This window comes from Spinacia oleracea, chromosome 4 (assembly GCF_020520425.1).
Source record: "Spinacia oleracea cultivar Varoflay chromosome 4, BTI_SOV_V1, whole genome shotgun sequence".
In the NCBI taxonomy this organism is placed as follows: Eukaryota; Viridiplantae; Streptophyta; class Magnoliopsida; order Caryophyllales; family Amaranthaceae; genus Spinacia; species Spinacia oleracea.
In genome coordinates, this window is record NC_079490.1 from 165,457,592 (window position 1) to 165,474,755 (window position 17,164).

Here is a 17,164-nt window from a genome sequence, read left to right on the forward strand (position 1 = left end):
TTTTCATCTTCATCATATAATACGTTACCTACAATATTAAGGTATAGTACGGAGTACAAAACAACCATACATGTATATATAAGTGAGATTAATGGGTACTGGCCTACTTCTGCACCACTTCATCGATCTCACATGGGAAATTAATCAATGGCTACGTACGAAAGGTTCATTCTCAAATCATATAACACAATACACGTGTCTTTTTATTTAAATTAAAAACCATGAGCTGGCCGATCTGTAGGCCTAGCCATTAATTTTAATTTCAATGTGAGATCGATCAATCGAGAAGTACTGGTGCAGAAGTGAGCCAGTAGCCATTAAAGGTAGTAAGCTGAAGGTTGTAAGTTACTCTCATGGTGGTCATCCACGTTATTAAAGATCCAGTACGTAGTAGACAGTAGACATGGCTATATGGTAGCTAGCCAATAAACTGATAAAGATATAGGGTGACCACAAGGTTGTTATTATTATTATCTATATATTATACTAAAAGAGAGGAAATCAATGTGGAGCTGACAAATGTCGCTCTCTGATTTGCCTCTCTTGTAGATATAAAAAAAATTAAAAATAAAATAAAATACTTGATCTATAATTATTTTGTTAACATTTACCTCAAAAATATATTTGATTCTCTTTTGCGCTAAATAAAAAAAGATTTCATTCTATACATAAGAAATAGATTTTCAAATTATATACTGTATCTTTTCTATATTTGGTAACAAATATAATCAATACTCCCTCCGTCCCTTAATACTCGCATCGTTTTGACTGGACACGCTTGCCAATGCACAACTTTGACCACTAATATCTCTTACTACATATTATAAAAATTTATAAAATTACTAATATTTTGAAAATATATATTAAGATGAAGCCAACAATATATTATATACTAACATTTGTTTTCATATACTATAAATAAAATAGGGTCAAAGTGAATTATGTGAATAGTGCAAAAAGTCAAAACGGTGCGAGTATTAAGGGACAGAGGGAGTATAAGATTATCTTTTTATTAAAAAAATAATCTATTATACGTAGTATTTTATGATTTTTATGAAACAAATCAAGAGTAGTCTACTTATTTGTATTTCGTACTTACGTAATTCGAACACAAATACATTAGAAAATCAATCAAGTATGAATAAGAGTGTATAAAAAATTACAATAGTACGCACTCTATAACATTTTAACAGCTAAATGCGATCATTATAAAAAAATTCAAGAGTAGCCTACTTATTTGTATTTCGTACATATATAATTCGAACACAAATAAATTATAAAATCAATCAAGTATGAATAAGAGTGTATAAAAAATTACAATAGTACGTACTCTATAACATTTTAATAGCTAAATGTGATCATTATAAAAAGGCATTGATTGTACTATTTTATACGTAGTATATTTAACAACTAAACGAGATAATTATAACCGTAATTGATTGTACTATTTTGTACATAGTATATTTAACAACTAAATTCAATAATTATCACTGCAATTGATAATAATATTTTACTACTCTAAAAAAATTATGTAACTTCTTTAAATATGAGCAAAACTTGTGTAATCTAATCTATATACTACTTTACTACGTAATTCCAAAATTTTTTAGATGCAAAAAAAAAAGGAAGAAGTAGTAAACAAGAAAACATAACTAGCTAACACATAGTCCTCTCTACCTAAAAAAGCTCCTCCAAATATTTTAGTCTAAACAATTGACTTATATTTTAGTCGACTTTTAACAAGCATCTGTATAAGAACTGTCATATTAAAGAGAGGCAAAATGATGTGGAGCTGAAAAATATCGCTCTAATTTGTCTCTTTTAAAATATTGGTAACTAACCTATGATAAAATAATTAATATACTTTATATATATTTTACCTAAAATCTTCTAATTACTTATGGTAATAATCGATTATACTACGAATTACTTATTTACCCATGTCAATAAATTTCTTAATTTAAATCTATATACTCTGTACTATACTAAAAAAGTGACAAATGATGTAGAGATGACAAATATTGCTCTCTGATTTGCCTCTCTTATACCATAAATAATAATTAATTGTAAGTATTATCAAGTTTCGTTTAGAAATTGTGTCATATACTAAGTACATATATGTTCGAACGTTCATTTGATTGTTTATTATTGGAGAAATCGACGTAATAATCCCAACTTTGACATGTCTTCTTTTATTAATCCCAACCATGAGTTATTTTTTAATAATACAAACTTTAGGGGTAATTTGCTTTTAACGTGTCAAAATCGGAAACAACCTACTAGACATGTAAAAGTTGTCATGTGTTATTTTTTATTTGTCTCTTTTTAGTAAAAAATAAAATAAAATAAAATAAACTGATTCATCTAAAAATGCAACAATAACCTAGATGCCATTAAAGTAACTCAAGTTAGTTTGATTATTGTCAATTATTACGAAGTACGAATTAGTTTACTATCAATGTTGGGAATCAGATATCATTAGATTGCTAAAGAACTTCTTCTTTTCCATTTTATAATTGTAATTTTACTGGAAATGAATAATGAGTAGTGTAGTAGATGTTGCAGGAATTGCGAATGTGACGTTTGAAGTGGTAGTTTCCTACTTAATTAGAAGGAAGGTGCAACTTTAATCTGATAACATAGTATTTTTTTTCGCAAAAAATATGTATTCAATTTTGTTATTTGTCCTACTTTCAAACTTTTTTTTATACTTGGTGTTTGTTGGAATTACTTTTGATTATTAATATCTTTGCAATAACAAAATATTTTTTATATATTAATGTAAATGACTGCAATATCACTTTAAAATTCCGTGCAAAAAAAAAAATTATATATGTAAATGGTGAATCACACTTGATGATGGGGCGAGTTTGAATTTTATATTGGTCTGACAACAAAGTTAAACGTAGATGATTGACTAATGTTGACTAACAAAAAGAGATTTTTGGAGGATGGGTATAAGGATAACATATATGTACCCACCTTGGTGATGGGGCGAGTTTGAATTGATCGGATTTGAAAACACTCACCAAATCCTAATTATGTATGTCACTTTTCAACATTATAACTAATACAATCAGTTTGATACTTCGTAATAAACTTATGTCAATATATTTAAAATTTAGTTGAAAAGAAAATTGGATTATTTATCGAATAGAGGGATGTCAGATTGTCATTGGGACGGGTTTTTTGGGAGACCTCTCCGTGCATCCGCCCGCCTCAAGTGGGTGGCGATGAAGGAAAGTTTATTGGGCGATGGAGTTAAAAAATTTATCCACCGCAGGTGAAGGGGCCATGATGGATTTTAGATTGGACCTACCCGCGTCGCTAATCCTTAATTCATCTGATTGATAATGAATATAAAAAAAATGTACTATTAACTTACATATTATACTTTTTTGTTTATTTACTTAATAATTTTAATCATATAAACGAATTTTCAAAGGCTTTATATACTAGAGTTTTAAAATTCAAAACTCTCTTACAAAAAAAAGCCGAGTCTAGGGGTGGGTGTTGATACATGTGAAGGGGGGTGATGAACAGGGGATGGATTTTATTTTGTACCTCTCGAGATGGAGGCTGGGAGGGGTGGGTATCGTTCCTATATCGTAGATGGAGGGGATGAAAATGAGAATTGTAGGCGGGTGCGGGTGTGAAAACCATGCCCCGTCTCAAAGTCATCTCTAACTCAATAAAGTAAATGGTCTAAATAGGTGTTAAGTGATCCGATCATGAGGTTGACGGGGCGATTGTGCGAGTATTAAGTGGGTACTCCCTCCGTCCCGGAATACTCGACCCGGTTTGACCGGCACAGAGTTTAAGGAACTTGAATTGACTTATTTAATTTAATAGGTAGTAGTTGATAATGGGGTATTATTTTAATGTGTTAGTGGGAGGTGGGTTAAGAGGTGGGGTTGGGGGTGAGTAGGGGTTGAATTTTTAATTATTTTTTGTATGGAGTAGGGGGTAGGTGGGTTAATAGGGGTGGAGTGAGAAATAATATAATATGGTTAGAATATTTCCATTTTTAGAAACAGGTCAAGTATTAAGGGACGGCCCGATAAGGAAAACAGGTCAAGTATTCCGGGACGGAGGGAGTATTAATATCTAAGTGAAGGGCGGGTGAGATAACCTTATGTTTGACACAAGTGGTAAATGAGAATGAAAATAATTTTATCTATGTACTCTTATTTGCTTAATTTTTTTTAATAAATAAGACATTGAATGAGCAATAACAAATTTATCCATCATTAATTTTTTTTTATTTGGAGAATATCTATAAACTTTATTTTGATGATAATTATCTACCAGATTTCATACAAATTTATATTTAGATTATAAATCGTGCATCACACGGGTATTATACTAGTTATATACTATTGTTGAAGCCCGTGCGATACACGAGTTTCGTTTATTTTATTTATTTTTAATAACTATTTTTACTTATATTATTAGGTTGCCATTTTGGTGAATACATGAGTTCGTTTTAGTTTTGTTTTTTGTACCCCAAATCAATGTAATAATTGCACAAAATATATGGTATGAAATAAGAAACCAAAATCTATAGCGCATGCCCATCATTTTTTATAAAAAGCACATACCCATTATATTTGACTCATATTTTCAACCATTTCAACTCCAATACCAAGATAATTCCCAAAAATAAGAGATTGAATCCAAGCATTAAGGGTGTATGAGATAAGTATCGCGTAGAATCTATAGACGGATTTACAATTCTTTAATTTAATGAGTTAATTTATGGAATTTCTTTTGAATTTTAATACATACGGATTTTTGACAAATATTTAGACACATAATTGATGGAAGTAGTTGTATTATGATGGGGTCCAATTTAAAAATCATAATTGACCTTTATTTTCAAGTAAAAATTTCACAAATTGAAGCTTGCTGACAACTTTGTCTTTCAATTTATGAAACTCTGGAACATCAAGATTTATATATATTTTGGTTGATGGTGAAGTGGTTAGATTAATTTTACCTGTATAAAAATATATATATATATATATGAATGGTTCATAAAACAATTTTAAGAAATATATGAGTTATATTGTGTTATACCAATACTTACCTACAAATTGTTTTATCATAGTAGACGTAACAACTATAGCAAACGGCTTAGTAGAATCCCCAAGTTCGTATTTTTGTTGTGAATATTCAGCAAAACAGTTGCTCCAAATTTTTAAATGGGCTCATTGTCCCATGTCATGTTTTAGATAAGAAAACTAAATATATAATAACACCATAAATATTATATTTACCAATTGAGGTTGGCATGAGTGGTTAAGGGCCTCTTGCTCCTTAACCAAGGTCTCGGGTTCGAGCCTTGGGAATGGAAAAAATCTCAACTGGGAGGGATGCTGCCCATCGAGGTACCCATGCAAACTCCCACGGGAGATTACCTCGCCGAAGGCGGTGGGAACTCCTCGTAGTAGAACCAAAAAAAAAAAAAAAAATATTATATTTAATTAACTCTTTAGAAGAAGAAAAAAAATGTGTATCATTGGTATTCTATTTCGATAAAATCTCCAACTTTATTCACAACCATACCAACGACATCTAAAAAGAGAAAAAAACAACAAAGGAAGAATAAAAGACAAATTTTTTTAGCAGAATTGTTACACAATAACTCAAATAAACTTTACTACGAATAGCTTTAATTGAGGCATGCACATAATCACCATGTAGTTACATGATAACATTATAAGTTAATTTAAGAAATTTATTTTAAAATCATAAAGTAAATATTAGAAGAATTATATATCTCTTCGTCGATAAGGACCATGTCCAAACTAATTAAACTATTTTGTTTGCGGAAGTTCACCACATCAATCAAGCGCGAAACACGAACTTTTATTTTTCAATCGTTCTGAATTTAAATTATGATTGTGTATGAGTTATGAATTGAACAATACGATCAATTTATAGGACATAATCAATTATAAATTTAAATATGATTAGAATTTTACTCATATCTTTGAAGAGTTATAGACTTATAGTGCATTACAGGGGCGGATCTTTGTGGGGTGGGCCTGGCCCCCCCGGCTGAAAATTTTTGTAGTGTATTTTTAGTTACGGCCCCCCTAAAATTTGTGTATAATTGTACAATTACATAGTATATTGCTTAATTTTTTTCTACCGGCCTCCCTCGTAAAACTGTTCAAGGTCCGCCACTGGTGCATTAGTATTAGTATGTAACTTGGAATCATTATATTATTTGATTAGAATTTTCAAAATTTTGTATTTCATATTATTTAAAAATCTATATATGAAAAAAAAAGTTATTCCTTCGGATTTCCACTGTTGAAATGCCATATGAATATATGATGCATATAATGAGTGAATGTGAGACTGAGGTACGTTAATATTTGGAGTTCTTCTTTAGTTGATTATATTTTTATAATATATCTAAATATTTGTTAATATATACTCCGTATTTTATTTTTATCTTTTTGTAAATATATACGGAGTATTTTATAAATATCTATTTGTATCTAATAGGAGTATACGTAGAAAAGCAATAGTAATTTTTTTTTTTGACTCTAGTTTCCTAGCTACGTATGGCCTAATTCATTATATGATAAACTTTAGGTTAGATCGAAGTCTTTTTTTGTATCAAAACTTGTGTTGTGATTTCAACACGTGAGTCTATAACTTTTTTATTTGCATTTAAATATATCTACGTGGCACCTACTTAATTATCTACGTGGCACTTAGTTTTTTAATTCAAAAATAAATTAGATATCTTATTTTTCATTGGCCGAAACCATTAGTAATCCTACGTGGCGCTCTTATATTTCAGCAAAAATGCCTCCTTTATATATATATATATATATATATATATTTTTTTTGGTGTAAGGCCGGCCGGAGAGGGAAAAAGTAACTAGTGCATGGCGAATGGCGTATACGGGATTCGATCTTAACTTTTAGGTACCATTTTTTCAAAATTTTACCAACTAAGCTGGTTGTTTTACCAAATAACCAACCTGTAACTTTGTAAGTAACAAAATCTATCAAATAATATACTTGTAGTTATTAACCCGACATTTATAGATTTATTTTTTACCGTTATGTTTAATATATCACGTACGTTTTATATGATAACATTTATTTATATATATATACATATATATATATATATATTTGTAAAAAGAAAGTTTGTATTATGTCTAAACGGATGAAGTATGTATTATGTCAGGAGAGATAGTAGTCAAGTTACTCAGTTATCTTAAAGTGCGAGTTATTATTGAATCGGGCCATGTTCTGTTCGAGTCCAATAATACCAACTTGTTGATGAAACATGTAATTGCTTCAAGTTCGACTTCAAAAAATTTAAAATGACCATTATACTTATGTTAATTAGTATGGAGTACGACATAACCCTATCTATACTGCTATTTTAATACGGAAAAATTGCCACGATGATGACACATGTGTTTTGTAAGTTGTAACCATGCATCATGTCTTTTGTATCCTTCTTTTAAGTAGTTTTTCAGTCAAATTTCAGTTGAACAATTTGCATCAAGCTAGCTTCATACTCATCGTGTACAAGATTTGTTTTTCATTTTTTTTTTTTTGAGGGAAAGATTTGTTTTTCATTCCCATCACCTTTTACTCCGTATTACGTGACAGTTTTATAATTACCATAGAACTCGTGTATCGCATGAGCTTAAAATCTACTCCGATCCATCCGTCTCAAATTAAGACACTTATCATGGCACATTGTTTTTGGATATAAGTTATCGTCTGATTATCAAATATTATTTTATTAGAAAAATAGATGTGAAAACTGAAATATTTTTCAAAATCAAATAGTATCAGTTTTCACATCTATTTTTCCAATAAAATAATATTTTTAATGGAATATGAAAGATTGTGGCACCCTAATATTTTAGTAGTGGAAAGAAAAATGTATTAAAATAATTGTGGAATTTTTTCCGTAATAAAAATGTAAAAACCAATTTAGGACATATGAAAATAAAAAGTATAAACACTAATGTGAGACGAGGGAGTGTTAGTTTAATAAATAAACAAAGGAGTACTTTGTATTGCATAAACAGATAAGCGATAAAATGGCCATACATTTTATTTTTTTTGGTATGAATGAGCCACAAGGGCGGGGGATGAGATTCGATCCCAGGATCACCTGGAACCGGGATAGAATCTCTAACCAACTGAGCTATCCATCACTCTCATGAAATGGCCATACATGATTACATGCCCTTCACCTTTTTAATAAAAACAAATTGCAACCACTTGATATTCTTCATCCTTTCTTTTTTAATTGACCACATTCTTTTTATCACATTTGCCAATGTAATATTTCAATCATTAATATTTTTAATTTTCAATAAAAATGATAAAAAAAATTGATATTACTCCGTATGAATATATACGATGAGACATTATAACAACATCTCGATCGACTATATATTTTTTCAGGATAAATCACAATTAATAGTCAAATTAGATTGTATGAATAGTGCCAAAAGTGATCAAACAGTGTTCACTAAAAAAGAACGGATGAAATATGATGGAAGATATTTTTCCAATTTTTTAACGTTGTAATTTACATTATAAAAGGGAACCCATACTACCTATTTTCCACAGATAAATCGTTTCAAGTCTTTTAGCTAAGCTTGCAGATATGGAGTTCAACATCATGAGAATCCTGTTCATATTTCTGCTCTCAATTATCTTGGTAATTAACTATTTTCTGCTTCAATTTTGGTTGCACCAACTTTTTATGCCTCTATATTTCTCTGTACAAGAATTCGATTGCATTTTATTCTTGTATTATCTTCTCTTTTTTTGTTCTGTTCACTGAATATCATCATGCATCGAAGTAAGAAAACTTTGACAAGTATTTTGTGATAACGTAACGTATATTCCAAACAAAAATTACATAATTAAAGATATACTTCGTATTACGTAATTGGTTAAACATGTTTTTTTAAAGACCTCACAAAATGCAAATACATTTTAAACTAGCACGTACTCCGTACATAATTAAAGATATACTTCGTATTATGTAATTGGTTAAACATGTTTTTTTTAAAGACCTCGCAAAATGCAAATACATAGAACAAAAAAAAAGAATACCATTTTATTTATTTATTGGTAAGTAAACAGAGTAGGAATTATATTTCATCCAAGGAATTACTTGTAACCTTAATCCCTAAGAATCTGGATCGGACAAACCTTCTAGAAAAGACTGATCGATGGGGGAGTGTCATTCTCTAAAATTACTTTAATTTTCTTTCTCGGAAATACTCATAATGATAATTTTATATGAAATTGAATTTCCCCCAAAATTGTGTGTTTGTAGTATTATTAAAACGTTCTTATCTCTTAAGTATAAAAAAGGAAAGAAAAAAAAACGTTTGTTTCTCATTCTGTTTGTAGTAGTATGCAAGAGTAAAAGCATACAAATTCCCTAAATAAATACATAAGACTATAAGAGCATACTGTGTATCCTGACCGATGTGTGCCGGGAAGTGATAAATGCAAGGAAAATTTTACTTCTTCCAAGGAAATCCACATTTTTTTAAAATTGATTTCCTTGGAAGAAGTGAAACTCTTCCTTGGATTTATCATTTCCCGTGTGTGCCGCATCAACTGTAGCATGAATTTTACGGTACTCGAGCTTTTTTTTTAAATGATCATATCAATATTAAGAAGTTCAAATTACTGTCTTAAAAAAAATAGTTCAATTAACAACTACTCTGTACTAATGTTCAATTTAGTTACAACTAAAACTAGTTAATAAGGTCTAGCAATTCAAGTTCAAACATGATAATATTAGGTGAAGAGAGCAACAATTTAATTTCAACTCTTAACTTGGGATGACGAATGATGAACAGGTTGCAGGACCAACCAATGGGAGAAAGAGTCCAGGAGATTATTGGAGAGAGATAATGAAGGACCAACCTATTCCAGAATCAATCAAAGATTTTTTAAATCAGAATCAGAAGGGAGAATCCACTAAAGTTTTAAACAAAAAATTTGATCCATCACCCAACGCCATGCGCTACGGGCATTATGTCCTTGCAGAAGAGGTGAAACACCAAAGTGCATATTACAATGTACTTACTTAGCTTCATGATAAACTAGCATCTAAGAAGTTACGTTACATGCTAATGAATTTGAACCAATGCCCAATTTTTATGAACAGGTTGAAGGCCTAACTGATAAAAAGGAAGAAGCAATCAAAGGTTTTAATAAAGAATTTGATCCATCGTCTAATGCCATGCGTTACGGACATTATGTCCTTCCAAAAGAGGTGAAGCCCCAAATTGAATATTACAACGTACTAACCTTGATGAAAAGCTAACATTCAAGAAGTTATTAGTTGGTAATGAATATAAGCTAATGCTCAATTTTAATGAAAAGGTTCAAGGCCTAACCGATAAGATGGGAGAAGCAATTAAAGGTTTCAACAAAGAATTTGATCCATCTCCTAATGTCATGCGTTATGGGCATTATGTTCTTGCAAAAGAGGTGAAACCCTAACGTACATATTATAACGTACTTAATTACTTGGCTTAATTTATGAAAATTTTGTGTATAAGAAGTTAACTGTTAATGAATTTGAACCAATGCCCAACTTTGAAATAACAGGTTGAAGGCCTAGCTAATGAGAAGGCAGAAGCAACAATTAAAGATTTTAACAAAGAATTTGATCCATCACCCAATGTCATGCGTTACGGGCATTACGTTCTTCCAAAAGAGGTGAAACCTCAAAATAAATATTTCAACACACTTTCTTAGATTCATGATAATTAAGCTACCATCTAAGAAGTTAGTTGCTAGCTAATGAATTTAAACCAATTACCAATTTTTATGAACAGGTAGAAAGCGCAACTGATGAAAAGGGAGAAGCAACTAAAGGTTTCAACAAAGAATTTGATCCATCGCCCAATGTCATGCGTTATGGGCATTATGTCCTTGCAAAAGAGGTAAACCCCCAAAATACAAATTACAACGCACTTACTTAGATTCATGATAAATAAGCTACCATCTTAGAAGTTAGTTGCTAATGAATTTAAACCAATGACCAATTTTTATCAACAGGAAGAAGGCCTAACTGATAAGAAGGGAGAAGCTACTAAAGGTTTCAACAAAGAATTTGATCCATCATCCAATGCCATGCGTTACGGGCATTATGTCCTTGCAAAAGAGGTGAAACCACATAATAGAATATAGATTATAAAGTACTTCCTTAACTTAGTGATAAGCTACATCTAAGAAATTATAGTTGCTAATGAATTTAAACCAATGTCCAATTTTGATGAAAAGGTTGAAGGCCTGAGTGATGAGAAGGAAGAGGCGGCTAAAGTTTTCAACAAAGAATTTGATCCATCACCTAACGTCATGCGTTATGGGCATTATGTCCTTCCAAGACAGGTGAAGCCCTGAAATGCATATTGCAACTTACTTAATTTCATGATAAACTAGAATCTAAAATGTTAATATCTAATTAGTTTGAATCAATGGCCAATCTTGATGAACAGGCTGAAGGCCTAAGTGATGAGAAGCGGGAAGCAATGAAAGGTTTCAACAAAGAATTTGATCCATCGTCCAATGTCATGCGTTACGGACATTATGTCCTTTAAAAGATGTCAAACCCCAAAAATAAAGATTACAACATATTTACTTCACGAGAAGCTAGCATCTATCAAGTCAGTTGCGCTACTGATGCATAAATCGTATTTTATGGGCCGATGTTTGTATTTCTGGTTTAGTTTTTTGTGGGCTGATGTCTGTATTTCTGGTTTATAACACATCTTTATTTTAATGCTTTTCTACTTGCTAAGTCCATGTTTTTATAGGGTCTATCCCTAAATATAACTATGGTAATAAACTTCATTTCCATGTTTGTTTTATTTTATTTTATTTCTGCTTTTGAATCCGTTAATAATTAGCAATGTAAATTTCTGTAAGACCCTGTATCTTTAAGTTGGTTTGATTATTCTCTAATTATGATTATTAGCGTAATTTCATACTTAATTTTTTTTCCCCCGAAAATGTTTCAATTATGTTAACAACATTTAATTTTAAATTATTAACTTTGAGGAAGGATTTTGACTAAAAAGTCTTATTATGTTTTTATGACTTTCTTAGTGTTGTACGTAAATACAACCTTCCCAGTCATATTTGAGATTTTAAGCCCGAGTTTTACACATAAAGTTATGATTTTATCACCTAAACAAAGGGAAGCCAATTCCTTTTTCTCCCACCTTTCAGACGTGTAAATGGAAAATTGGAAAGTCATAGATTTATAGCAGATGTTCTAAATATCCTTCATTCTTTTGACTAACTAATTCCTGATAGTAATACTACTTGTATTTTGCCATAAATTTTACATCGTTACCCTTTTTTTTTTGCGAAATCTTGGTCTCTTAACTAGTAGAATAACATTGAATTGCCGCACTTTATTTGCCTCGTTTTCTGATTTTGCTGCAATTTCTATTTTGTTTGCCTCATTTTAGTAAAAAGGTGCAGCAAAAGCAATTATAGTATTCATTTATTTATTCCCAAAAGTCTTTTCTTCATCTTCCTTTCCCTGCCTGTTCATTCAGAATTAATTACAACCTAATTCTAAGAAGTTAGATGATATATATATATATATATATATATATATATATATATATATATATATATATATATATATATATATAATCGAGATCTGATGAGAACCACCCCTTAAGATGAGAACTGAGAACTAATCTCAACCGTCAATCAAACTAATCCAATGGCCGAAGATCTACCTGAAAAAACGAAAATAGTAAGGGTAGATTAGTAATTTACCCGTGTAGAATGACCTTGCCCAACTCCCCCAATTTTCAGAATTTCTTTCTCTCTCTTCCTCCCTCCTCTCATGTAAACGCTCTCTCTCTCTCTCTCTCTCTCTCTCTCTCTCCCTCCCTCCTCCTTCTTTCTCATATTCTCTTCTTCTAATTTCAACGATATTTGTTCTACCTTCTATTCTGGTTTTTTTTTTCAATTGCTTTTGTTGCCCAGGTAATTGTTCTTGTAATTTTTTTTCGAACATGTTAAATTAGGTTTTCTTGTTTGTTGATTATGTGTTTACTTTTTCTGATCTTATGTTTACTTTTTGTGGATGTTGTGTTTACTTTTGATGATATTGTGTTTACTTTTGCTGATAATGTCTTTATATTTTCGATTCCTCTAATTCCTTCACCTTCTTTGCGATTATCCTCTATCAATTCGCCAGGTACGTATTCAAGTTTTCAATTTTGTGTCATTTATCGCTATTTTGATTCCTTCGCAATTGTTGAAGTTAGGGTTTCAAGAATTCTTTGTTTCAACATTTTAAGTTGCGATTTGATTACTAAAATTAGGGATTTTCAAATTTTAGTAATCAATTTTTTGATAGAAAAATGAGTATTAGGACCTACTGATCCATTATTCTTCCAGTCACGAGCTAGTCGAGTGGTTTGCTGGTTTGTGCTACTAGGTAAGTGTGTGCATGCTGCTTTAGATTTAATCAAAGAAGTGAATTAGTAGTCTCGTTTTCTTTTGTTTTTTTACTGAACTAGTGTTGTTCTATTTGTAGTTTATTAGTTGTGTTTCTTTTGTTTACAAAGTGTGATATTGTATGCTATTTATCACAAGTCATCTTTCATGCAGTTTGGAGTTGAAGATTGCGGACTATGATCCGAGGCAAAACACCAGTTGTTGGGTTGTTGATATATGTTATAATCAGACAGTTGGTAACTGGCTAGGTGTGCACTTGTGAACATGGCCCTTGTTGCTTGTGTCTGCTTCTGTTCAGTTCATGGTCAATTTGAGCTATTAGGTTTTAAGAAAATATTTAAGAAAAAATATTACAATTGAAGTTTCATTATTATCTGTTTACTTTTAGTCTACTTTTAGAGGGAGTTAATCTACTTTTAGAGGGATTTAGTCTACTTATAGAAGGAGTTAATCTACTTTTAGAGGGATTTAGTCGTACAATATCCGAGCTTGTAGAATAACCACCATCTGATGTCTCTACTGCAAAATAACCACCACCCTTTGAGGTTAACACTTATTCCTACTAGATTTTTTCCCAATTGTCCTCAATTTTTTTACAACAGATGATTTGTGTAAATAATAGCTGGAAGAACTTGTAAGAAGATATCAAGAATTTGAATTTGTCCATCTGATTCTTTCATGTAGAATTTGTCGTCAAAATCATTCTATACTTGTGTTTTACATATCATATAACAATATTAGTTATATAAGCCTTTAATCTCGTATTGTCCTCCTTTTGCAGTGAAGAAGAAGATGGGACTAGTCTCTATTTAGCTGATGGAATGAGTTAGACCCTCCATCGCGTCCTGCTGATTCAAGACTTCCTTTTGAGTATTTCTATGATATGAGGTTAGACTTGATGTGTTAGGTTAATTTAAACTTCCACAATGTACCTCAGGTTCTGACCTTCTGTTATTTTCCTACAAAATCGGCAGACCTGATGCAAATACAAGTTTAGTACCCACTGTGAGTCTTTCTTTGAAAGGAGGTGGCCAGTTTAGGGTTTATGATCCCATCATTGTCATTTCAACCCAGGTGGGAAGCTAATTTTCTCTTTATAAGCCATACCTGTAACAAGTTAAACTCAACTATTGACTAAGTGCAATTTTTAAGCTTTTGAACGCAGATTGAACTGGTATATTGTCTTGCTCTGGTCACAGATTACCGTCACGGATTACTCCGTATTTGAGTGACTCCCTTGATTTCAGATCCAATAATCTCATACACTCCGTATTGCTTAAATTTGAGCCGGATAGAGAACCTATACTAGATCATCGAATACGGTATGCTTAAAAGTTTCCGATATAATGTTTATCTATTTTATTAATGATAAAAAATTGTCTATTTAATAAAAATTATACCTTTAAAATCTGTATTCGTATAAAGCTAACTGTGTAATCCTTAAAATTTAGCGGCAACATCCTTTGAAAACAGACTTCTGGAAATAGGTCGTTCTTAATTTTTACAACAGATGATTTGTGTAAATAATAGCTGGAAGAACTTGTAAGAAGATATCAAGAATTTGAATTTTTCCATGGCATGCTTTCATCTAGAATTTGTTGTCCAAATCATTCTATAATTGTGTTTTACCTATCATATAACAATATTAGCTACATAAGCCTTTAATCTCGTATTGTCCTCCTTTTGCAGTGAAGAAGAAGATGGGACTAGTCTCTATTTTGCCGATGGAATGAGTTAGACCCTCCATCTGAAGAGGAAAAGCTGAGAAGCAAAAGAGTATGTAAGCTTTACCAGCACAATCTAAACCCATTTGTAGATCATCCAGAGTATGCTAATCTGATATGGACACAAGTCAGAAAAGTTTTTCTAACACCTTAAAGTTGTGGTCATCCATCCAGCAACTAGGACTCTGGAAAACATAACACCGATACCGTTGCATTGCGCGCTTGTAGGGGTACAGTAATTGTCATATATGAGCTTGTAGAATAACCACCATTTGATGCCTCTACTGCAAAATAACCACCGCCCTTTGAGGTTATCACAGGAGGGTATGGCAGATTGGAAGCCATGATGTAGATAGAAAGAGGAGAAATCTAGATCAATAAAATTATTCTATGGCAAGAGTTGACTTCGTTAAACTATGTGTTTTTTGTTCCTGTTAAGCTTGCAGTTTATTTCTAGTGTGATGCTGTTATTTTTGCTTGACTTCTCAATTATATGGTCTGATTTGTTTTCGTTTGGTGTTGCAATCCTGCTTAGGTATGTTGTGGATTACAGTATTGTTCAAATTCTACTCTGCTGCTACTGTTAAAGGTTTGACAGGCTTGAGGGTTAATGTTCAGTAGATCAGTCTAGTAATAAGGTAAGTCTGCAACCCCGTTTGCTACTATTTTGTTGCTGCAGTCCTATATATTATCCTCTTGTGTTATTTAATTTTCGTTTAAAAACCTTTACTCTGAATTATTTCGGTTTACTTTTTTTGGTTTTTACTTTACTTTTATTTAACTAGCCTACTAGCTCAATTGGTAGAGCATCAAAAGATGTGGGTTCGAATCCCACGTAGGTTTGTGTTTACTTTTTGTATTATTTTATTTACTTTTAATTGAAAAACCTTTACTTTTTGTATTATTTTATTTACTTTTAATTGGAAAACCTTTACTTTGAAGTTTGACCTTATATACTATCACTGCAGACCAACACACCATCCCTAATCAACTAAGGTCAACAACTAGCAAGCAGCCTGACTGAAATGGAAACTAATAGCACAAAGTCAACCTAATTAACTTGCTTCACGTGACCTACAATACCTACCAACCAGAACTTGGCTATATTTTGTTTACTTTGGATTATTTTTATTTACTTTTTTATGTTTTTGCTTTACTTTTGAGTTAGATAACATGTGAGATCACTAAGTGCAACAACACCTCCTAATAATTTCTTTATATATCCTAATTAGCCTGTAACCACCTTCCCTAAACTCTTTTTCTTCTTAATCCCCTTCTATTCTCTTATTTCTATATCAAAAAAGGTAATTCCATTACAGACAGATTCCAATATTCTGATATACATTAGAGTCTAACTGGTTTAGTTTTATTAAATTTATATCTACTGTAAATAATGGCATAACTGCAGACAACAACTACGATTTAATATAAGAAAAATTTCTCAGCAAGCAATTTCAGATTACCTAGAAATTGCTTTGGACTAAATTCATAATGTCTACCTTTATGTATGGGAATTTTTCTTATTTACTTTTGAGATTTTTTACTTTACTTTTGAGGTAATATTATTTACTTTTGATTCTTTTTATTTCCTCCGTTCCCGTAGTAGTCTGGTTTGTTGGCATATTTCAGTATGCTCTCATTTCAGTTGTGGGTCGTGGCTGGTCGTGCCTGCTTGTTGTTTATGGTTGGGGTTTGCTGTCCTCCAGGGTCTCAAATACCACGTAGTTTCGTTATATTTTTCAATTACTACTCGTCTTGTTTTATTTACTTTTAAAAAGGAAACCTTTACTTTTAAGGGGAGGTCGTATTTGCTTTTGTTACGCAACATTTGCTTCTTGATTCCATTTAAGAGGAAGTTGTCTTTAAGGTTTCTTTTAGGTGTTTTGAAGCTCAGGGTAAGCTTCTTTTGTTGTAAATAGAAC

The 17,164-nt window shown here is 31.4% G+C and overlaps 1 protein-coding gene and 1 long non-coding RNA gene across 11 annotated transcripts in view; both read left to right on the plus strand.

The window, feature by feature from the left end:
* The first annotated feature begins 8,561 nt into the window (after positions 1-8,561).
* The window catches only part of LOC110799264 (organ-specific protein S2), a 37,920-nt gene continuing 29,317 nt past the window's right edge, over positions 8,562-17,164 (plus strand). The window contains exons 1-9 of one of the 6 annotated variants that reach the window (XM_056842150.1): positions 8,562-8,719; positions 9,882-10,103; positions 10,193-10,300; positions 10,411-10,518; positions 10,639-10,749; positions 10,869-10,976; positions 11,092-11,199; positions 11,317-11,424; positions 11,502-11,903. In XM_056842150.1, coding sequence (XP_056698128.1) covers positions 8,666-8,719; positions 9,882-10,103; positions 10,193-10,300; positions 10,411-10,518; positions 10,639-10,749; positions 10,869-10,976; positions 11,092-11,199; positions 11,317-11,424; positions 11,502-11,633 — 1,059 coding nt within the window. In that variant the 5' untranslated portion in view covers positions 8,562-8,665 and the 3' untranslated portion in view covers positions 11,634-11,903. Of the gene's footprint in view, positions 8,720-9,881; positions 10,104-10,192; positions 10,301-10,410; positions 10,519-10,638; positions 10,750-10,868; positions 10,977-11,091; positions 11,200-11,316; positions 11,425-11,501; positions 11,904-17,164 lie in introns of those variants that run through there. The other 5 variants (XM_056842152.1, XM_056842151.1, XM_056842153.1 and 2 more) reach the window with 5 other exon arrangements.
* Positions 12,737-15,698, plus strand: LOC110799276 (uncharacterized). Of its 5 annotated transcripts, none has more exons than XR_008932140.1 (6): positions 12,737-13,041; positions 13,672-13,766; positions 14,300-14,406; positions 14,493-14,592; positions 14,671-14,840; positions 15,208-15,698. It is a non-coding gene; the product is annotated as an uncharacterized lncRNA (long non-coding RNA). The 5 variants fall into 5 exon arrangements; XR_008932141.1 differs by lacking the exon at positions 12,737-13,041 and adding an exon at positions 13,048-13,498; XR_002536356.2 differs by lacking the exon at positions 12,737-13,041 and having other exon boundaries at positions 13,048-13,766.